General features: G+C 56.1%; 1 protein-coding gene across 2 annotated transcripts in view; it reads right to left on the bottom strand.

Moving 5' to 3' along the window:
- The window catches only part of TCERG1L (transcription elongation regulator 1 like), a 195,256-nt gene that overhangs the window by 13,282 nt on the left and 157,910 nt on the right, over positions 1-24,064 (bottom strand). For both annotated transcript variants that reach the window (XM_078434991.2, XM_078434990.2), the window contains exon 9: positions 8,038-8,173. In XM_078434991.2, the coding sequence (XP_078291117.2) occupies positions 8,038-8,173 (136 nt within the window). The remainder of the gene's footprint in view (positions 1-8,037; positions 8,174-24,064) is intronic.

Below are 24,064 nucleotides of genomic sequence, written 5' to 3'. Positions count from 1 at the left end.
CCAGCGCTTTTTTCCCTGGACCCCAGCACCCACCCTCCCGAGGGCTCCGTTTCTTGAGATCTGACTGGCCAGCCATTCGTTCAGCCAGGGCCCCCGTGGCGGCTTCTTGGCCAGCCAAGCCCTGAGCTGCTCCCGTGCAGGGCCCATCTTCCCTGAGCGAGGGACCTCCTCGGCCCCCTCCACCTGCTGGGCACGGGCGAGACCCACCCTCTATCAGAAGCCCCCTGAAGGTGACCAAGGTCTTGTGCACGAGGAAGAAAAATCGCCGATGAGACTGTTTCTGACCTCAGCCCCAGCGTCACCAAAGCCTCTGAAACCGGAGGAAAATGGTCTCACGTTGCGTTCCGGCCGGAACGCCGGGTGATATGCCAGCAAGAGCCTCCCGGGAGGCCGTCACAACCAGAAAGGCCCCCGCAGGCAGGACGCCGCGAAGGAAGCAGGCAGATGCTGCTTTTATCTTCAAAGCCAAAGGCCATTTCACGAACTTGTCACTCACTGGATCACACACAAGACCAGGGACCCTGAGGACCAGAGAAAATGAAGGAAGGCTGGAAACGGATGGCTTGTGCCCGGCCCTGAACTTGAAGGGTCGGTTGGCAGGGCGGCGTGCTCCGGGGCACACTGGGGGGTGGCAGGGCCACCGGGGCTCCCCTCTCATGCCCTGTGGGCAGACGATGAGCCTGTGGACAAGTGGTGTGACTGAGTTGCCTGTCCGTCCACGGCACCGCCCCCCCCCGCACCGTCCTGTCACCTCCTGAGGGCTCTGTCGGGGTGCCCTGGCTGTTGGCTGGGCTCAGGAACACGGAGCTGGGTGGTCTCAGGGTCTCAGGGGCAATTTCCATCTCAAATACGAAATGCACTTATTTCAGAAGCCAACGGTTTTGCCCAAATTTGATTCTCAAACACGTCGTGTTTACTCTTTCCTTCCTCTGCGTTTGTAAATGTGATACGGAGCCTGGAGGGTGGACGGTCCATCCGTAGGGTGGCTTTTCCCTCTGGTTTTCACGGCCTCCACGCCCCGCAGAAGGGCATCTGTCACAAGCACCTCCCAGTTCTGTGACAAGGACACAGGCCTCTGAGACACGGGCTGCACCTGCCTGGCCAGTCGGCTCTTGTCTCAGGCTTCTTCTGCCTGCACACGGTGTCTTGGTGCAGAGAGGTGAGCGAGGCTCCTGTATGACGTCTCCTTATGTCACGTGAAAAACCAAAGAAAAGAGAAACAGGAGAGCGAGACCCCTCACAGGCGTGTGAGGGGACGGCCTATTCTCGCAGCTGCTAAGCAGTGGGCTGGGCTGGGCCCCGGGGACCCACCATGCTCCCTGGCCCCTGGCAGGGCCCCACACTCCGCCATCGCTGGTGCCCTGGGCTCAGGCAAGTTCCCCAAAATATCCATCGGGGCAGCAAAAGGTATCTGTCACCAGATGGGAGGGAGGCGGGGAGCAGGTGCAGGGGTCTCCCAGCCACCCCAAGACCACTGGGTGCAGGTGGACGTAATGTTTGCCTAGCCACACCGGAGGCCCAGTGGCCCCTGGAGAAGGGTCAAGAACCTCCCTCTGGCCTGAGCCCACTGACCTCTGCCTCCAGGACCAGAGGCTGGAGACGCGGCCCCTTGTTTAGTCTGTGTCTGCGTAGGGTGTGCCTGCCAGTCTGTCCACGCCACTCAGGAGCCCCCAGCCCCAGCTCAGCTCCCCACCCAGTCTGCCCACGGCTCCCCTCCCAGGACCGGTTCCTCCTGAGCACCGCAGTGCCCCCCCCACCCCCCGCCAGCCATCTCCCACAAACCCGGGTGGCATCAGGTCTATGCGAACGAGTTCTGGTTCCGAGAATTTGCATAGCTGCCCTCCACCCTTGTTCCCGTCCTCCCTCTTCCCTCCTCTCCCGCTGCGTCCCACAGGCTCAGGCTGATACCGAATACAGTGTTCGCTGTAATTAGCGATACCATTACCCTCTTTACCCAATTTCCTGGAACGCATGGCTGTGTCTTCTGGAGCTCCTGACAATTAAAGGCAGCGTGAGAGGCCAGAAGGACAGGCGTGCTCCCGGCTCGGCTCGTCCTTGGTGGGGAGGCACGGGCTTCCCTGTAGGCCGCCGGGATGAGGCCTGGGTGCAGGCGGTGTGTTTGGGGGGCAGCCGCAGGCATGCTGGGAGGAGAAAAGCCAAGGACGCTGCACAAATGAGCAGGTGACCACGGCGGGCCACCGGCAACCTCGGAAGACTCCCGTGGAACAGGCCCACGGCTGCCTGAGATTTGTCCCGCGTAGGATGGAGACGTGGGGGTTACCTCCTGGTTGAAAACCATCCACGGACATGTCCAATCTCTAAACCTAGACATGGGAGCGGTCCACACGAGCCCAGGTGAGCCAGATGAGCTACAGGTGGGTCCAGAGGTGAGCAAGGGGTCTGCCCACTTCCCCTGAACTCTGGGCACTTCGACTCCCGCCCTCACCTCCCAGTGCTCATGGGGCTTTAGCAACTGCAGCTTCGTTCTTCTGTTTTGACAGATGAACAGAATGTTGTGCCATCGTTGCACAACATCCTCCGCCGATGTGATTTACGTTTGCGGGTTGTTTTCACCTTAGCGACGGGCGGAATCCTGCTCCGGCAGTGAGAGGGGTGGTCCGCCTCCCTCCCCAAGGGCATCTTCATGATTAGAACAGGGTCTCATCGCTAACCACACGGTATCTGAAGATCCGGATTGCCAAAGGCCACGGCCATCAGTCCAGGAAAGAGGAACCACAGCACAGGAGCGAGGCAAGACATAAACCCCAGGCAAAGAGCTTTAGTATTCAAAAAATGGTATTTACGTTTCTTACTATTCAGTGCTGCTGGGGCTGCTGGGAAACGCCGTGTCAGGAACTCTCAGACGTGGCCACCGAACTACTCTTCCCAGAGCAATTTAGTTTATCGACCACATGTTTGTAGCCCGTAGGAAACAATTCCGCACACAAAGTACACACGTCCATATGATCATCAGAATATTATTTGAAACAGCAAATTTGGAGAATATAAGAAATGAATGAACATGCAGGATTTCTGAATTGACAACGAATTGAATATTATGACCTCATCCAAGTGTTTTCCAAAGGATTATATGAATGCTTTTTAAAAATGCTGGAAAGGGGTGCCTGGGTGGCTCAGTTGGTCAAGCATCTGACTTCGGCTCAGGTCATGATCGCACACATGGTCCGTGAGTTCGAGCCCCACGTCGGGTTCTGTGCTGACAGCTCAGGTCCTGGAAACTGCTTCGGATTCTGTGTCTCCCTCTGTCTCTCTGCCCCTCCCCGCTCATGCTCTGTCTCTCTCTGTCTCTCTCTCTATGTCAAAAATAAATAAACATTTAAAAATTTTTTAATGCTTGGGGCACCTGGGTGGCTCAGTCGGTTGAGTGTCCAACTTCGGCTCAGGTCATGATCTCACGTTTTGTGAGTTCGAGCCCCACGTCGGGCTCTGTGCTGACCGCTCAGAGCCTGGATCCTGCTTCGGATTCTGTGTCTCCCTCTCTCTCTGCCCCTTCCCTGCTCATGCTCTGTCTCTCTCTGTCTCTCAAAAATGAATAAACGTTAATTTTTTTTTTTTTAATTTTAATGCTTAAAAAGGAAAAACAGTACACAAATTTATAAGTAGGTTAAACCTCATAAAATCAACTACATTAGAATGTTTGGTTGAACCATGTTCAACTACAGTTCAATCCTGGTTATGTTCTAAGACAAAAATACTTATTATTGATATTTTTAAGTCTAGTTTTAGGAACAAAAGACTGGGAAGAAATGTATCTGAATGAAAATAATGATCTCTTAGGACAGACAGGACTTGGGGTGAATTATTAGATATTCTTTTTTGCAAATTTTCTTTCCATGCACACGTCACTGTGCGGCAGGACTGTGTGTTATTACCGGTGTGACGTGTGCCCTGCGGGGTCCGCGGACTTGCCATAGGTCCACGAGGAGCAGACACCGCAGGTGTCCAGGCTGGGACTCACACAGGTACCTGAGACGCGTCGCCTCCAGGGCCGTCTCGCCTACGTCGGCCGCTGGTCATGAGGATGACGGAGCCCTCCCGCGTGCGTCCGGAGGCAACGCCATGTGCGTGTCTGAGAGCAGGGGCGCCAGACACGGCTCACGGGGAGGGAAGCGAGGTGGCGCTTCCTGCTGCCGGGAGAAGGCCTCCCCCGCCGCCCTGTTAGCCAGAAGGCACCCAGTACTGTTACTTTACGGCAACCTTGTACGACAGCATCATGGTGGACGGCCAACCCAGTGCAGAGAGAGACCGGTATGGCCGGTGGGTGTGAATGTGTGGTCTGTGACTCGGATCCCAACTCCACGGAGCTCAGCTGCACAGTCAGCCACCATGCCAGCCAGTCTCCCCGAGGCCACTCACCGCTGGGAAGCTGGCCGAGGGTCACCCACACAGGGACCCCAGAGAGCACAGCAGGTCTGGGCCGTGGAGTCCCTAAGGTAGGATCTGGGACTCTCCAAAGGCCCTTGGAAAGCCGTACTTCTTTTTTTTTTTTTAATGTTTATTCATCAAATTCACCTGAAGCAGGCTCCAGGCTCCCAGCTGTTGACACAGAGCCCGATGCAGGGCTCGAACTCACCAGCTGTGAGATCATGACCCGAGCCGAAGTCGGATACTTAACCCCAGCGTCCTAATGGCTAGGTGCCCCAGCCGTACCCACTTCTAAGGGATACTTTGCAGGAGGAAGATGTTCTCAATAAAATGTTTCTAATACATTTGCCTGAATAGGAGGGATCACATTAATAATCTGCTATTCGACGAGACCTGCCCCTTCACAGGCTGAAGTTTTTTTTTTCTTTTTTTTTTTAAGGCTCTACTGTGGTTTATACAGTAAAGCAAAACAAAAATAAAACCTTCCTTGAGCCGTCAGATACATATTACAAACACGCAAAGCCACAGGCCCTTCCCCAATCCGTGATCCCCATGGAAAAACCCCAAACATGCCCTTGTTAAACTACGAGAAACCCACAGGACCTAGCTCCATCGTTCCGTAAGTACATGAATTTCTGGACTGAAGCATTGTACAAATGCAATAAAAAACATTATTAATCACTCAGTCCATGAAAAGAGTGACCTTTCTGTGCCTCATTTTCAAGCAACAGGAAATCTTATGGGCTTAGCTATCAAATTCTCTTGAGCACTGAGTAACTTATAAAATATGCTGGCATATTTTATAAAGTCAAAAAGCCATAAATGGTGGCATTGCTTTATGACATCAGCAGTAAATTCAGGTTAATCTTTTCTATTCATGAGCTGCGTGTGGGATCCTTGCAAAATCCTCCTAAGACAGGGGTTCAGGCTTCGCCCAGGTCTCTTCTTTCCAGGGAAAACTCAGAACTCCGGGTGGGTACTTGGCATTTCTGTGTCGTTTTGGTGATTCGCATCTACACGACCTACACGAGGTGCTCATGCAGAAGAATCTACGAATCAAAGGCCGAAAGGAATCACCCACCTCGGTGAGGCAAGAGCGTAGTGAAAATCTCATTAGTAAAGCTGCTCGACCACAGCCGTTGGGGTAAATTCAAGAAACCGCACAGCCCTGGCTTGCCGGCGGGCTTAGCAAACACAGGTAGGTGTCTCAGGCAGCCCTGGGCTCTCCCGGGGGTCGGTCTGAGGCTGTGCTGGTGAGGCCGGGCTGGTTGGCTTCCCAAACAAAGAGGGGGACGTGCAGACGAGATCAAATACGTTCCTGCCTCCATTTCTCCAAGGCTCCTAATGCCATCACGTCTCAGGGAAGAGGGGTCACGTCTCCTGCTGGCTGGGTCAACTGGAACAGACTGGCCAGGTCGATGCAGACACTGAGTTACATATATTTCTGTGCGTGACAAGGGCAGACAGCCACCCGCGTGTTGATCGACGCCTAATGAGACTGGAGACAAGCCTCAGGAGTGTCCACGCCTATGGCTTCTCCAGAGCAGAAGCAGCCCATCCTGGCGATTCTGTCGGGGGAGGAGTGTGTTTTATCACTTCTCCCGAGTGATGCCGAGACCTGTCCCGCAGACGCCTGGTGGCCACGCGAGTGGGGAGAACAGAACGGGGAATGACAGGTGCTTCGGAGACAAGCCCCTTCGTCACGGGCTCGGCGGGCGGGCTCCGGGACCGGCGGGTCAGGGGGCACGTGTGGCGACACCAGGGCCAAGTCCCCGATGGCGTCCACGTGGACACTGAGGGAATCTCGGGAGGTCGTTCAGCGCCTGCTGCACACCAGGCCCTGGGGACCCAAGGGAGCATCAGGCAGTCCCGACCCTGCAGGAGCTGAGGCCTCTCACGGCAGCTTGGACAATGTGGAAGGGACACAGGAGTCACGTGGCATCCTGTGTTAGCCAGGGGACGGGCGGCAGGGCAGGGGACCTGAGGCGAGAGTGGAAGGCGGGCAGGGCGTGGGAGAGACAGGACAGGGTGGTGGTCGGTGGTGACACTGGGCCATGAGGCCAGCCGGACCGTCACAACCCGAGCAGCCCCAGGGGTGGCGGTGACGGCATAAACACGCTGTTGGCAGCATCCGGGACCCCCCGGGAGGAAGGGGAAGCAGCCCGCAGGCCCGCGTCCCCAGCGGGCCCAGCTGAGCAGAGTGCAGGACGAGGCCGAGAGCAGAGCGAGGCCCCAGTGAGGGCCGTCCCGGCTCAGCGGGTCTCTCCCTGTCCCGTCGGAGATACGCAGCCGCCCGGGCGGGAGCAGGGGGCCCACTGCTCCCCGGGCCATTGCACACGGCAGGATTTGTTCCCCAAAGGGTCTCAACGTCTTGAAAAAATTGTTTGCGGGGGGAGGCAGGAACTGACGTCCTTTTGAAGATAAAATTTCAGCCCAACACCTGCAGGTTCGAACATCGCGTCTGTTCAAGTAACCCGTCGTCATCAGCGCACGCAGGCCGGCCCCCACGGGCCTGTGCCCCCGGCCCCCCTCCCGGCACGGCCGTGTCCCCTCGCATCCGTGCCAGTTTGGGCTTCGCACACCCCACCGCGGTTTTGACTTCATGAGGCGACTTCTCCCTCCAGGCCCTCACGGCCAAGGGCTGTATTTCATTTGTAAGTGAATGACAAGACCGATGAAGTGATGCAGACGTTAAAGCCCATGGTGCGAAGGAAGAGAGGCCCCCGCTGTGGGCCACCTCCGTCCTACCTGTAACACTTAAAGCTGACACGCCCCAGTCGCCCTGCATCGCCAGGGCCTCCTGCCAGCCTCACTCTGGGGAGCCCCGCTCGACCTCCCGCTCCGGGGGAGGTGGGGTCTCCCGACACCCGGCCTCAGGGCCCGTGGCACCTGCTGTTGGGAGGGGCCAGCCCAGGAGGCGGCCTGGGGACAGCTATCGACCAGGGAGGGAATCTGCTCCCTCTGCCAGGCCTCCCAAGGCCACCAGAGTGTCCGTGATCGTCACCACCACACAGGGCCCCTGGTACCGCGTTCAGCCTCATTTTGTGAAGAAGTCCAACTGGGCTATTAGAGCTGACTCATTTTATACCCAAGAGCCAAAGCTGGAAATAAAAGTCATTGGAAGGAGATCTGGTTCTAAAATGTTTCTCTCTTAAATTCAAAACAAGGTTCACAAGTCAACTATAATGAAGACATCCTCATTTTACTAAAAATAGTTGAACGGATCCACAGGTGTGACAGTCCCGGCTTGTCCAAGTTAGAACAGGGGACGCCCCTCTGGGGGGCACGGACCCGAGACCTGGCCGGGCTCCAGCAGGAAGCCTATCAACACAGGTGCTGTCTGTACACAACGCCAGTGCCCGTCCCCCATCCGCCTCTCCGGGGCCAGCATGAGCGGTGGGGGGAGGGGGTCGGGCGACAACCACAGCCCTCAAGACCAGAAGCAGGGGTCCCTTTTCATGTCGCTTCGGCCTCAAGTCTTTTCGCACCTGAATTTCACTCAGCCCGATTCCCTGCACTCAGTGTGGGAGGAAAAGCGTCCCTCGGGCTGCGGGGGGGATCGCTCGGCGACTGGCTTCCGAGGGGAGCCGTGATCTGCATTCGGGACCCGCCCCCTCGCTCCAGGAGCACATCTCCGAAGCGGTTCCTTACCCCTCGCTCCAGGAGCATATCTCGGAAGTGGGTCACCCTCTCCTCCAGCGGCAGCAGGATCTGGGGAGGCGGAGTCTTGGTGTCCTTGTCCGCTCCTTCTGCCTCCTCTGGCCCAGGACTCGCGTGGCCTTCTGTCCTTTAGGGCACGAGACACAGACAGTTAGCCGTGCCCTTGGAGACCCACCTGCAACCCCTAAAAGTCCCCCAGGAAACTCTTTAAGAAGCAGACGCTCTGAGAACCTTTCAAAGCCTGGTGCAGGCAGCCCAGCAAAGGTGGCGATTTTTGCTCTGGGGCGAAGACTGCTTTGTTGCGTTTGGGGCAGAGCTGAGGCTGAGACCCTGACCCCAGGGGCGCCGGCAGGGAGCGAAGGCAGCGGTGGGTGAGTGCGAGGGCCCACGAGGTGGGAGGAAGCCCAGAGTCACCGTTTCACTGCCTAGACCCGGCCGTCAGAGGAGGTGAAGAAGCCTTTCCATCTGACAAACCACGGGAGCCCACACCCGGCTCTGTTCCTGTTGTTTGGGTTTGTTTCGTTTCAGGGAAGACCTTCCTTTTGGACAAATGCAGGAAGACAATTACCGGAGACCAATCCATCGACACTCTGGGTACAGAAAATGCCGTCCCGGGGTCTAGCCCGACAGGGAGATTTCAGTGACAACAGGGGGACCTCGACCCCCACCCCAGGCAGTCTGCACAGGGATCGGTGCAGAGTGGGACCCGCAAGCCCTGGAGCTGTTCCCTCCCTCCGGTTCCCCCCGGCCCACAGCCACCACCCAGACGCAGTGGGCAGCGTCGGGAGCGGGCACAAGCCAGGGCCCGGCGGGCACCAGGGGATCCAACAAGCCACCTTTACCAGGCTGGCGGCCGACAGGAAGGAAAGAGCCCACTCTCGCGAAGCACCAACCTGGCACCTGCCTTCTGTTACATACCCGGCCGCTCGATGGTGCTCTCGGGTCCACAACTCATTCCAGCAGCATTTGGGAACCTGCTTCCCAAACACCTGGGCATTCGTTGCTGCAAGATGTTCAGGGAACCGCAGACATGGCTCTCTCGTGATGCCCCTCTCACCCCGGACCTGGCCCGCACGGGAGGAAGCCCGTCCAGCCGCCGCGCCTGCCCTGCCTCACAGCCTGGGCTCTGCCCTGAGGCATGTTCTCCCCCTGCCCCGGCCTGGCGAGCCACGCGCTCTGACCCCACGGAACCCTCTGCTGGGCCTCCTTCTGGCCCACCCTGCCCCACGCTTCCCCACAGTCAGGTCCCACGGCCAGTGACTCCCGCAAGGACGGGTGCAAATCCATTGTGTCCCGAGACCCCCTGGTTCAGAGAACCTTCACTTCTGATGCGCTTTGGTCAGGTTAGACCAGCAACTGTAAAGAGAAGTCACCTGGGAAGCGCCTGGACTCAGCACCTCCTGCGGGCCCGCCAGCACCTACATGGAGACGTCAGAGCAGAGGATGTGCCCCTCAAGAGCACAGCACGTCCCTGCTTCTTCGCAAACCCAGCCTTACCCTGGGAGTTAGTCAGCGAGAGTCACTTACGCCAGATACAGGGAGGGGCTTCCTGACACAGGTGTGGCACGGTGCCCCCCCCAGGGGGACTGCGCTCCTGGGGGACGCCCAGCGGTGCCTGGAGACATTGGTGGTTATCACCGCCGGGGAGGCGCTGCTGGCACCTGGAGATGTAGAGGCCGGACGCGCTGCTAAATGCCCCGCATCGCACAGGACAGATGCCCGTGAGGGCTTGTCCGGCAAATCTCCACCATCCACGCATTTGGGGAGGAAGGGGGCAGGCCCACTGAAGGTCATACCATCACTTAGTGGCCGGGACCAAGGTGGTCCCTGCCTCCTGACACCTGCTTTTTCCATCACTGTCTATCCAAGATACCGCGGAAATCTGTTAGTTACCGGCTTCAGGATGTGCCGAGAATATACAACGTTCTATGTCTAACACTCACCAGGGTTGCGCTACGGCTTAATCCAACCTAATACAAAATGTGCGAAGGGAAAAAAAAGAAAAAACATTGGCTCAGCCCATTAGGGAATCTTATTTATAGACCAACGATTTCAGGAGAACTTACATTCTTTGCTGCTTATGTGATTATGTGGAATTTCAAGAAAAAGAAAATTACCAGTGGGTTTGCAATTGTATCATAATCCAAAGGGTATAATTAGGAGTTCTTTGTAGTAAATTTTCATTAGTTAAAAATAGAAGTGTGGAAACAAGACATGTATTGTAACTTGGAATAAGATTAATAGGAACGTTGTAAGCCCAGCAATGATCACATTTTACTGCTCATTCAACACAATACTTTGTTCAGAGGTGCTGGGTGCCTTCCATATTGTGAAGCTATGGGTTCAATTAGAATTGGTCAAAAGTAATGCAAACTTGCTAAATATATTTTTAGTAGTCTCATGGCTGAATGAGTGTTGTACCTTTACCAAAAAGCAAATTCTAGTACTTGGGATACAACTAGCTTCAGGCCAAATCACCAGGGACGAGAGGCAGAAACCCCAAGGACACGGTAACTGGTGCCCACGGGTCGTGCTGGCCGGGTGGGTGGGAAAGGCCTCTCATCCGGAAAGAGTTTTGCCGCATGGCAGACCCCTCGCCAGGTCGACACCCTGCTTTGGGAAATCTTCCAGGTCAAGTGCATAGGTTGAGAAGGGCCTGGTCCTGCCCAGCCTTTCCCCCAGAGCAGGGGTCCCCAAGTCTGGGCCGCGGTGCTGGGGTCCCTTCACTCTGCGGGGCAGCTCCCTGGCTCCCGGCTCCCCCTGCCCTCTGACTGCTACTGAGCTTGTCCAGCTGAACCGCTAATGGCCTGCGTACGTGAGCACACGTGGCGTCCACCCGGCCGCTGAGTCTGTAGCGACAGGGTTTGCCGACCTCGCCCGTGTGCACAGGGCAGCAGGCTATTTGGTAAAACTCACCAGACGCATGCTCTGTGCAACCAGATTCTAGACGCGGCACGTCTGGTCACTGTTTCCTTTTTGTGGATGACAACCTTCAATGAGCTCATCTGAGGCTGAGGGAGCTCAGGCCGCGGGACTTTGCACATCTGCTGTGTGCCCAGAGGCCACCTCGGACTCGCAGACGCGCCTCTCTCCAGGAGAGGAGGGGAAGAGGCCCAGAGACGGCACCGTCTCCGTAGCAGGTGCGTGCTGGGGGGCATGGTGCTCAGCACGTCTGAGGCACCCGCTGTTGACCCCAGTGTCCATTCGCCAGTGTGCCATCATCCTGCCACCCCACGGGGAAGCTCACGAGGGGCTGGACGCATCAAAGGCCAAACCTCGGTTTGCACTGATGGACTGAGGTCCGCACACCTCAGGGTCCTCATGTGGGGCGATGACAGTGCTCACCTCACCGAGCTGTAAGGATTCGTGAGATAACCTGTGAACCCCACGAGCACCCGCCCCCCTCCCCTCTCCCCTCCCCTCCCCCTTCTAACACTATCACGCGAGAGGCTGTGCACAAATAGAAGGCATTCACCATAACGCTGCCCCGACGGCAGTACCGGAGCAGGAGGGAGGTGAAGGCCGATGCCTGGTTCTGGAGAAGAAGCCACACGTGGATGTGCAGAATTCAACGTGCTTCTGAGCCTCCGTGGGGACTGCTTGTTGCAAACTCTTAGGCAAGTTATGGAAGTTCTCTGGACCTTGTTTTGGTAAAACCAGGTGGTTTGGACAAGACGATCTTGACACGCCTCAAAGCACCTCCATTCTGTGATGCAAATGGGATCCTGCTCGCTTAGTCCTGGTGAAATAGTCCAGCACCTGGATTCTTCCATAGATTAGCTCTGCCTCCTGGTTTTGACTATAAATTTGGTAAGAGGCTTCCCACATCTTCATCCAGATGGTCATAAAACGTGCAGCAGGAAGTGCCCAGGGCAGTGGCCTCTGGAGGGACCCACCAGCCCCGCCCCGCGGCGACCCTGCGTTCTCCCAGGTGGGCGATGGGCAGGGGGGCGGCCACGGTGGGAGCAGTGTCCTGGCAGCACTGTGTCTGCACGTGCCACGGCCACCACTGGGGTCCCTGCATGAGACGGCCAGCCTGCGGTGCTCTCCGAGGTGCTGGTGGCCCATCTCAAGTGACCTTGGTTTCATTTAAACCACCTCTCTCTCCCTCCTTGTCCTTGGGTCCGCTTCCCAGGGGGAGGGCAGCTTGGATGGCGTTTCTGCTTTACCACCATCGTCTGCAACCGGTGACCACTTGGTGCCACACTCTGCCGAGGGCCGGCTGGCCGGGCGATGAGCTGACAGGGGTGGTTCCATCAGGTAATAAAGACTGTGTCTGGTCTTTGTCCTTGCTTTCTTTGTGAATTTCCTGAGTGACTGGGGTGTCCTTGTTAAGGAGCTCGTTTTGGCCACCCCTGAGGTTACGAGACACAGTGACTCGGGGTGTGCCTTCAGACAGGTTCAAGGGAGGGCCAGGCCCACTGGAAACACCAGCACGTGAAAAGAGGGCTGGAACCCTCAGGAAGGGAGGGGGCTGGAAGCCGAGTTCGGTCACATGGCCAGTGATTCAATCCGTCCTGCCTATATACTAACACCAGTGGGTTTGGAGGAGCCTCCTGGCTGGTGGGCCGGTGTCCCAGGAAGGAGGTGCACCCCAAATCCACAGGGACAGAGGCCCAGGACCCTTCCAGAACTCACCCTATGCATCTCCACCATTTGGCTGTTCCTGGGTTGTGCCCTTTATGATAAAACCACAACCTGAAGTACTGTGCTCTCCCGAGCTCTGTGAATCATTCTAGCAAGTCATCAAACCTGAAGGGAGGTTATGAGAACCCCCGGATTTACAGCCAAGTCAGACAGAAGTGGGGACAGGCTGGAGACCCCCCGTCTGCTGGTGTGTGGAGTGGAGGCAGTTTTGTTTGGACGTCACCTGCGGGGTCTGTGCCGACTGGGGGTAGTTACGATCAGACTCGAGTGTGGGACACCAGGTGACTCTCAGAGAATCACCCTCAGAAGGCAGGCACAGGTTTTTGGGTTTTTTTATTCTGTCAGCAGGTGTGCCTGAGGGCCGGCTGTGTCGCCCCCAGTGGCCAGGGCAGGCCGCATGGCTCCTGGGCTCCTGGGTCATTCATGGCAGACCCCCCCCCAACCATGCAGCACTCGGCCAGGATCACCGATGGGTGCCTTTCAGAGGTCGAGAGACTCTGTCCCAGTCCCTCCTGGCTTGGTGGCTCACCAGCTATACCTGGTGTCCATTCGCCCGTAGAGGCATCCACCAGGTCTCTGCCCTCGTGGTCCCATGGCGTTCCCCCATGTGCATTCATGTCCAAATGGCCCCCTTTTTTAAGGACACCAGTCATTTGATTAGGGCCCACTTTAATGACCTCATCCTAACTAATTACCTCTGCAACGACCCTATTTCCAAATAAGGCCCCATTCTGAGGTTCTGGGGCTAGGACTCCAACGTATGAATGGGGTGGGGGACACGATTAAACCCATAACCAGGTCCATCCTCACCGGGCAGGAAAGTGCCACACCCTCCAGGACGGTCCAGGTTTTGTCAACGCGAGAAGCAACGGGCTGGAAATCGGGGGCCCGAGGTCTCCCTGTGTGTGAAGTGGGGTCCCGACATGCCCCCCAACCCAGGAAGCACCACACCAACCTCACTCTCCCAGGGATGGAGACCGCCTGGGTCATGGCTTTTTTTCTAAGACGTTCACGTTGGTTTGTGCAGAGAGGTCTCAGCTTCTCCAGGACATGCCTCTGTTTGCCCACAGCCCACGCAGGTGTCCCCTGCGAGCCTCTTGGTGGCCTCACCACAGAAGAGCCACGTGCTTTCTCAGCTCCTCAGGCTGCCAATCGGTCCACCTGCCTCCTGTCTTCATGGCTGTCTCACCTCTGTGCCTTCGCCATGAGGCTTCATCTTGACACCTGCTCTTCCTGCCCCTTGTCCGCTCACAGGCCTGGCTTGGTTTCCATCTGGTCACCTGGCCTGCACGCCATACCTTACCCTGAGTGACTGAGCCGCTCTCTCCTCTGCACTTGCAGGTGTGGGGTTCCTGCAGCAGGTGGCCCGGACACACGATGCTTTCGTCGGAGCCACCTGGGGATCTGCCTCTCTGGCTGCCAGGCACGTCCCTGCATGCAGCATGAGGGCTTGTTCGTGTCTTCTTCTCCAGCCCTAGGCACGTGCTGGGTGCCCAGAAGGCAGTGGCTAAACTGTTGACTTAGATTCTGTGGTTGAGTTTGTTCCCTGCGATTTCCTAGGAGACACATTAAATGCAGGAGAGCCTCAGGTCTCACTTCCTAAAGGGGACAGGTGTTGTGGTCTTTAGACGTCTTTCTTACAGCCACAGAATGGTGCCCTTCTGAGCGTTTCCTCTCGAATTTGTCCAGATGTAATTAACACATTTTTGTAAGCCTTCTGAATGCATGGCTGTTCTCTCTGAGAAGAGTTGTCAAAGGAATTCATAAAACAAGGTTGTTTTGTAAATGTCCTGTGGTTTGGTATCGACCGCTCTGTGCCATGCAAAGTGGCTGAGAGCAACGCTTCAGGACCCAGGCAAGACTAGAACCCCTCCATGGCTCACGGTAACTGTCTTCTGGATATTCATTAGCCTCTTCAAGCTTCATAGTCCTTGTCCTCAAAAGGGGAGGAACACGGAGGAAGAGGAGGAGAAGGAGGAGGGGAAGACAACAGAGAAGAAGAAGGAGAAGGGGAAGAGGAAGAAGGAGAAGAAAAGGGGGAAGAGGAGGAAGGGGAGAGGGAGGGGAGGGGGAGGAATGGATGAGGGGAAGAGGAGACAAAAGAGAAGAAGGGGAAGGGGAAGGACAGGAAGAGAAAGAGGAGGAGGGCAGATCTACACTGTAGGGATGACACAGGAGGCAGAGCGTTTGTTGGGCAAGTAGTTTGACCTCAACAGACTTGTCTTTGAACTTGGACTTTCACCCAAACATGCTGTGTATTTTCAGACAAGCATCATCATTTTCCTTTTTTTTTTCATCTGTAAAATTGGAATTATAATAGTACTTGACTCTTAAGATCTGTCGTAAGAATTAACTGCAATAATATGAATACCTGATATTTGTTGACATTCTGTGTGTAAACCTTATCCTCCTACTTTGCCTACATCACTTCATTCAATCCCAGTGCTACAGGGTGACATGGTTATCATCCTCACTCTACAGATGGGAAAACTGAGATGTTGCCTGAAAAGTAGTTAGCACAATGGCTGCTCTATACATAGTGCTGCTGCTGCTGCTGCTGCTGCTGCTGATGGTGGTGATGATGATGGTGATGGTGGTGGTGGTGATGGTGGTGGTGATGATGATGATGGTGGTGATGATGGTGGTGATGGTGGTGATGATGGTGGTGGTGATGATGATGGTGATGGTGGTGGTGGTGATGGTGGTGGTGATGATGATGATGGTGGTGATGATGGTGGTGATGGTGGTGATGATGGTGGTGATGATGGTGGTGATGATGATGGTGATGGTGGTGGTGGTGATGGTGGTGGTGATGATGATGATGGTGGTGATGATGGTGGTGATGGTGATGATGATGATGGTGGTGATGTTGGTGGTGATGTTGGTGGTGATGATGGTGGTGGTGGTGATGGTGGTGATGATGGTGGTGGTGGTGGTGATGATGGTGGTGATGGTGATGATGATGATGGTGGTGATGTTGGTGATGATGGTGGTGATGAGGATGGTGGTGGTGGTGGTGATGATGATGATGATGATGATGATGGTGGTGGTGATGGTGGTGATGATGGTGGTGATGGTGATGATGATGATGGTGGTGATGATGATGATGATGGTGGTGATGATGGTGGTGGTGGTGGTGGTGGTGGTGATGGCTATGATGAGGATGGTGCCACGTGATAGTGGTGGTAACAGTAATGATGATTCTTCACTTTCATTGTCTCTGGCAGCCTCTGACCATGCACACCAACCCTCCGAAGACTGGGATCCAGTCCTCTATGTGGCTGGATGATGCTCATCTTTTATTTGATTTAATAGAAGGGGAGAACTTGTTCTTTCTCCTGGCAAAGAAGGCTGGGAATTCATCATCAAAATACTGCCAGCCTGTAACTCTGGTGTTAGACACAATACGAAATTCTTCAGGAATCAAAGTCTCTGTGAACCTCTGCCTTGTGGGGCCTCAAACATTATGTTGTGTGGTTGTAACAAATAGTCTTCAGATGAGGCAAACTTTGAAAGATACGTATTCTCTGGTCTTTAGCCCTGACGCCGAGCGTGGTAGCGTGCCCCTGGCCACTGTCAGAACACTGGCACATCGATCAGGGTGGGCTTCAGGTCCCTTGACGGGGTGGGAGGGTGCAGGGGTGCCGGCTCTTCCAGCAATGCCCTTCACATGCGGATGGTCGGGATCCAGCAGCGGCCTCGAGCAGGGTGCCTCTCCCGGATGAAACGCAGCCACGGGCAGGATCCTGGCTGCGGGGCCTCAGCACTGGTCCCGGGCAGGATGGAGTGAGGAGCCGTGGGAGCACAGGGATGTGGCTGTCCCTGCCTGCACACAGAGGTGAGGCTCAAGGCTGATAGGGACACAAGGTGTGCCCGGAGGAGCAGGACTCAGGCTCCAGGCCGGGCCTGGGACCTCGGATTCTCAGCGCTGCCCTGCTCTGCCTGACTGACCGCGGACCCCCTGGCAAACCTCTGTGTGTCTCCTCGCCCGGCCCCACCTTCTGGCCCTGATGACACCTTCAGGGGGGTGTGGGCTGGGGACCAGCACAGGCACCCCGGCTCTGCCGAGGCCAACCCCTCCGTGGCGGGCTGACCACTCAGCCGTCCCCTTTCTGTGCACACAGTTACGATTTGCCAGTTACCAGCCAGGACCTCCTACCACACGATGCTCTGCTGGCCACGGCCTTCGGAGGGACCGAGGGGTGCCAGTTGCAGACTTACTTGTCAGCCTAAAGGCCATCTCTGCACTCGAAGGCCGAGGTCCCCTCCGTGGAAAGCAGCGGCTGAAGGCTGTTTTCTGGCTCATGGCAGACGGCCCCATTCTGGGCTGCATAGAGCTCGGACCCCTGTCTCCAGAAATGGGTCAGTCTGGTTGTCAAAAGGGCAGGTTCTGAGTGGAGTCCCGCTTCACGACCCAGCTCCGTGAGGTGCCATGCTGTCCTGGCTTCAGTGCTTGTCTTGGAGAAATCGGAACAAATTCCCAGCAGCTGGGGGTCCTCAAACGCCTCAACGGATCCTGTGCGGTCTCATCTGGGAACGCACAAGGCCTCAGCGCCCAGGACCTGATCTCACACGATGGCAGCACAGGGGGCCCGCGGATGGGTCCTCGCTGTCCCTCGAGCAGGTGTTTCCTCCTTGCACGGGGCTGGTGGCCCCGTGCTGAATCCTGAGCACGTCCAGGCTTGCGGGGGGTGGGGGGCGTCCTCGGCTTGGGGGACGTGGGCCGGGGCCCACGGAGGCTGCCGTGTCACTTGTATTGCAACAGTCACGACAGAACTTTGGGGAAGCACCAGAAGGAACGCATCAGCCCAATCCCAGGCACCTCGGGACACAAGACTCTTGGACATTTGAAGCTTTAAACCACAGGAAAACCTCCTGACGTGAAACAAAGCAAAGGCAGAGAAGTTCTCAGTGTCCCCAAATCCTCACGCTACAGCAGGCCGTCAGGACCGCGGAAGACAGCCCGCAGACGACGTCTTCACAAGTAGGGCGGAGGCTTCCCTGGGAACTCTCACTGTGGCGGGCACAGCCAGGCCCCAGGGACCAGCGGGCCCTCGGGTATCAGTGACGGCCCCAGGAAGCAGGGAGGTGGCGGAGGCCCAGGGAGCCTGATGTGTCCCCGGGGCTGAGAGGCAGCCACGGGGCAGCGGCTGCCCAGAGGGGTGGTGCTGGACCTGGAGGGGCTCCGGCTTCAGAGAAGCCAGCATGGTGGCCGGGCTTGCGAGCTAAGGGTCCCTCAGGTTAAAACCCGGGACAAGGACCAAGAGAAACTGGCGTGAACTTATCGGAATTACACAGAGACACCAAGGAAAGGGAAAGGAGGGTGAAAGTGGGGGGCACCGTGGACAGGCTCCAAACACAGGGGCACATCCCCATGTCACGACAATGAGACGGAGTGTTCCAGAGCCCGGTGACCAGGAATGCCGCCTTGGACCATCTCCCCAGCACCCTCTCGTTTCACTCGAGCTGCAGAAAAATGTCACCATGCAACCCCACGTACAGGAGTAAGAGAACAATGATGCCCCTGCAGACAGAAGGAGCAAGGCCCGAAGTCAGCCAAGAATCTGATGAAAATAGTAACCACTTGAAAATGAGCTAACTTTTCTTTTCTTTCTTTTTTTTTTAAGTTTATTTATTTTGAGACACAGACAGCACGTGTCGGGGAGGGGCAGAGAGAGAGGAAACAGAGAATCCCAACCAGCTCCCAAACTGCCAGCGCAGAGTCCCACGAGGGGCTCGAACCACGAACCGTGAGATTGTGACCTGAGCCGAAACCAAGAGTCGGATGTTCGACCAACCGAGCCACCCAGGTGCCCCGAAAATGAGCTCACTTTTCAAAGGCTATGGTGGAGGTTATAAAATCATAGCATATATCAGAGTAGATAATTCAGGGGGAAAAGGGCATGTTGTTGCACCAAATAAAGATCTGAAAAGAGAGCTGGATGATGCGGGAAATTACAAATTAAAGGGAAACAAATTAGAAATGAAGCATAAACCAGAAGGCGCACAAACACGCCTTAAGATTAACAGATAAGAACGAGAGGGAAAAACCTAAAGAAACCAGGAAAGGTACAAAGAGGATGTGAAAGAAAGTGACATAGAAAGGCAAAGAGCTACTTGTGTACTTGGAGTGGCCAGTAAGGAGGCTCAAAGCATAAAATGGAACAAATTCTTAAAAAAAAACAAACTCAAGAAAAATCTCCTCGTATTAAAAAGACGTTCACCTACATTTTGAAAAGGTACATCTCATGCCCGGGGCAGTCAAGCAACAATCACCAAGACAGGGACAAGCGCTTCGTTGTTGTTGTTGTTAATTTTTATTTATTTTTGAGACAGAGAGAGAGAGAGACAGAGCGTGAGCAGGGGAGGGGCAGAGAGAGAGGGAGACACAGAACCCGAAGCAGGCTCCGGGTTCTGAGCTGTCAGCACAGAGCCCCACGCAGGGCTCAAACTCACAGACCGCGAGATCAGGACCTAAGCGGAAGTCGGACGCTTAACGGACTGAGCCAGCCAGATGCCCCTCTTTATTTATTTTTGAGACAGAGAGAGAGACAGACCGTGAGCAGGGGAGGGGCAGAGAAAGGAGGAGACACAGAATCCGAAGCAGGCTCCGGGCTCTGAGCTGTCAGCACAAAGCCCGACATGAGGCTCGAACTTACGAACCATGAGATCATGACCTGAGCCGAAGTCAGACGCTTAACTGACTGAGCCACCCAGGCGCCCCAACAAGCTCCTTGTTTTTTAAAGGACAGGACCTGTAACAGGTGGAAACACATGAACTGTTTAACTCTGGGAACTCATCGTGAGTTCATCACCTTTGCAGGACACTACCAAGTCAGCACAAGGCTTTGACAATGAGCTTGGAAGGGGAAGAATCCAGCTTTTATCCTGTTTTCTATCTGGGTTATAACTTAAGGGAACCAAAAAGTTTATGAGGCCATTGCTCTTTGTAAAGTGTTCAATCCAGCAGGTGCAAATAAACTGGGACGACTCACACACTGGTGTTTAACAACCCTTACGGAAATGACAGTCCTACACAAATCACCCGCTCACGTCACGAAAAGACAGGTGACCAGAGATGCTGAGGCTCCTGGCGGAGGGAGCTCAGTGCTGCCGTACGGTTTTCTTACCAAACGTGGACCAGACCGGAGCTGGGACGGCCTGTACGTGTGGCTGCACGCACAGAAGCTCAGGGGCGGTGGAGCCCATGGACGTGAGGTCACGGATGCGGGACTTGGGTCGGGGGAAATGCTGATTTCTTTCAAAGCAAATGAAGAAAACCAAACTGGGGCAGGAGAGGAGAAAACCACAGATTAAAACAGACTCAGGAAGGTGATCAGCAGGGTGTGGAAAGCAAACCTGACTCGGACGCTGGTGTGAAAACGAAAAGAGTAAGAGAAAAGAAAACCATCAAGGGAATTCGAACAATGTCCGGGCGTTGATTTGATCACATTAAGGAATTATTGTTTGCTGCTTGTTTTCAGGCGTGACTACGGATAACTTCTAAAAATCTGGTATGTTAGTCCTGCGCCCTGAAATACGTCCAAACGGAATTTATATGAGACCTGGGTTTGTTCCCAAATAGTCTGAGTGGGGGGCTCAGACCAGACATGAGCTGCACTGGCCGTGACGTTACTGAGGCCGGGAACGTGGCCCCGGAGGGCGGATGTCCTGCTCTGCTTTCTATACTGAACTTTGCCCCGTTGAAAAGTTCAAGGATGAACTCAGGGCTGGGTCCGCTGAGTTGACCTCACCCGCGTTTTCCCCGCACACAATCCTGCTCTCATCCCGGACCATCCTCTTGAGGCCGCACCTGCTCTGTGTCTGTCACCATAGAGGCAAACGCCGCCCTGCCGCCGCTCCAGCCACCTCCCCCTGCCTCCCGCCAGCTGAGCGATCTTCGCGGCAGACGCGATCGTCAGAGGGCGCAGAGCTGACCCATTACTTTTCCCAGGTCTGCAGCACGTACATTCTTGCTCATGGGACACGAGAGAAAAAACTGCCTCGGGCTGTCACACGTGTACACCTCCTGGGGTTAGGGAGGGAGCCCAAATTCTTGATAGCCAGTCTGGAGAAGAGGGAGGTGAGACGTGGGCCAGCACGTGGCGACGTCTCTCTGTGTCCCCGCCGTGACACCGCCATCACGCCGCCGTAAGGGTCAAGTCGACTGGACGGAAGGGCTGCAGGAGACAGGCTCACTGTCGCAGCAGGCGCCCGGCTCCAGGCCGCACCCCCTTCCCCTCACTGGCCGTCGGGCACGCCCGCACAACAACGTCTGCTGAGGCAGAAAACGCATTTCCCCTTTCCCCTTCGAAGGGCTGCAGTGACTTGGGACATCCTAACTGCAATCGAGGCAACGCATGCAGGTTGCTGATGCTTGGTCACTCGTTCGAGCGGCTTCTGGGGAGCAGCTGTAGCCGCGATGACCTCTCGGTAGGGACAGCCACCCTGGGTGCGCCACGGTCAGCGGGATGGAGAGGAGTCTGGGGATAGGAAACTCCCTGGATTCCGTTTAAGACGGAGAGTTTGAGAGTGGGAATTTTGAGGAAGAGGTGGAAATTGAAACTGTCTTCTCAAATCAAAGACCATCTCCAGGAGCGATCCCGTCCTAGGCTCCCTTGGGAGCGGGCGGCAGAGGGCACCGCGCAGGGGTCCCGGGGAGGCCCCCGGGGCTCATCGTGGCGGAAGGAGAGAAGGGCCAGAGTGAACCCAGACCCCACACGTCTCCTCGGGCTCCTCCGTCCTGGGTAAGCCTGTCAAAGTCCTGATTGTTTGAGACTCTGCTGACGCCTTGCCTCCCTGACCACCCGATGTCCGCGTGGCCTTGCAGGGACCCCCTGAATGCTTTCTCAGGGAAGGCAATGCAGACGGGCACAGCTCCGGTGTCGATGGCCCGTGTCACGCCCGCGCTGGGCCCTCCCTTCCTGAGCAGGGACTCAGATCAAACAACAGCTGTGGTTCTGTCATGGAGAGGCCCGAGGAGAAGCCAGATGCCCACGGAGGGACAGACCGGAATCGGTGACTGTGCCCGGCCCCGGTGCAGGGGCGGCAGGCGGTCCCCGTGCCGAGGGGAGGGGGCTGCAGCTCAGCCGTGGTTATCGTACACCCGGCAGCTTCAGCACAGAGACACAGGATGGCAAGTTCCGGGATCAAGGGCTAGAGCGGGGAGTGCCGACATGGTGGCACCAGGGACGGAGACATTTCTGCTGCAACCAACTGGCCCCGGGGTGCCCCAAGCCAAGGAGGAAATACGGTTGGTCCAGCGGTGCCGCGCTGCAGCGTCTGGGATGCTGGGTCCGTCTGGCGTGGCCTTAACACTCCTGTCTTCCTGGGCTAGAGCTGCCGGAGACGGAAAATGACACCCAAGTGTTTGTGTGTCCCTGGGCCCCACACAGCAGGTGCAGTGGGCATCTGCTCGGCGCACGCCCGAAAGACAAGGGGGAGAGCCAAGGATTGGTTATAATCTGGGAACGTGGCCACCTGTTTGTCCGTCCATCCGCTCTGTCTGTCTCTCCAGGAGCCATGGCCTTCCGTGGGAGGTCCCAGGCCTCCTATGCATGACCATTTGACAGACGTGGGCCTCATCCTGTCCCTGAAGTGTCCATCCCACCACAGAGATGGGGGCCATGGGAAGCTCCCAGACGGGACACCGGGGGCCCGGGCACACAGTGCAGCACATACAGCAGGTGCTTAGCATTTGACGGATGCATGGGCCAGAACCTAGCTTCTCTCTGCTGGCCTGCCTGTGGGCGGGTGCCACGTTGGACTTAGGAGGTCACGGCAGGCCGGGAAGGTCCCCAGGGTCTCCTGTGCACCCTGCATGTGGGTGTGCTCTCGACGGCATGAATGGACCCCGTGTGGAAGAAAATTCTCCAGCAGTCCCTCCCCCATGTGAGGGAAGACAGACTGATCACAGACATCAGTTTTATCTCAGAGTTCAGGCACCTGCTGCAGCACTAGAGGTCCCCGGAGACCCCCGGCCAGCCCTCCCGCGCAAAGGTAAGTGATGGCAAACCAGAGTCCCAGGAAGGAAAGGTAGGCTGAGAGTTCTGACGAAGAGCCAGCGAGGGAACTCTGGGGGGGGGGGGGGTGAGGGCTCTGGTCAACTCGGCCTGGCCTCCTGCAGGCCGGATTTCAGATCTCTCCATGGGAGACCCTTGCGTGACGGGTGACAGCAGAAGTCTGCCTGTTCACCCCAAGGCAAGGGGCAGCGCCCACCGCGTCTGCGTGCAGCTGGTGTGCAACACGGGTCTCCTTACCAATGCTGGTATCTGGTCACCCCTTCAAAAACACAGAGGTTTATAATTCTTTTTGAAGACAAAATAAATGGCAGGAATATGTGTGTTCCAGTTCAAAAAGACAGTGAAATCCCAGCACAACTGATCACTCCATCCCAAAGCCAGCTGTCACAAGGTAACCTGTGTGGGACGCTCTAGTGACCTGTGGCACAGGTTTCTATACAGACCCCACTGGTCAGCTGAAATCATGAATTATGTACGAAGAGTAGCAGAAGGGCAGTGGGCGTTAATCGTTTGTTTTCCATGCTCGTCAAAGACCACAGAAAGACGACGCACTGTCCTATCTTACGGAGTCGCCTGGAGAAGAACGCGAGACTCCCACCCTGACCCTGGAATGCGGATCATTCTCGTTCTATCAGGGCCAATTAAAGATACAGTTTTATAGCAAGTTTATTTTTAAGCCCACCTATTTTCTAGCATTATCTGATGGCATTTCAAAGAGGCGATGCTCTCACTTTCTCAACAGCTAACCTCCGTGGGATTCGAGAAACCCGGTACGTAGAAAGGAAAGAGCTTGGCTCCTGGTTGTCTCTGTGGCGCGATGCCCCCGCCGCTGCCCACACTTACTGATAATCGTTTGCCTGTGCGCCGGAGATCAGCGGCTTTCTGACTGCGGTAGGAGGGTTTCCTTCCACCTGCCACAGTTGGCTCTGTCTGGATACGGGCTTGACTGGGGAACAGTGTCAGGGGCAGTGTCTGCAACACCTCCACACTTTATATTAGGCTTGTCTTTTGGATGGTAATTTTTTTTCGTACTAGATGGATTGTCCCAGCCCTAGATTGCCCCCAGGTGGGGTGTAGAACTCCAGGAAGACGGATCATAACCTCGCGGCTCTGGGCGGGGCACCTCGGGATCACGTGTGGACACGGAGGATGGGGGTGCCTCCTCAGGTGACCCCAAAGATCCTTCAAGACCCAGCCTTGTCCAGAGGCCCTGCTTGGGGCGTGCCTTGGCCACGCTGGTTTGCCAAGAGAAAATATGCGGGACGTACTTGGGGCAAACAGAAAAGGGACCGGGCACTTCCTGCCGATTCAATGTTCTCTTAGGTCTCCAGCCCACGCTGCTCACGACC

Source organism: Panthera onca, chromosome D2, assembly GCF_046562875.1.
Source record: "Panthera onca isolate mPanOnc1 chromosome D2, mPanOnc1 haplotype 2, whole genome shotgun sequence".
Taxonomy (NCBI): domain Eukaryota; kingdom Metazoa; phylum Chordata; class Mammalia; order Carnivora; family Felidae; genus Panthera; species Panthera onca.
This window is presented reverse-complemented; position numbering and strand designations above follow the sequence as displayed.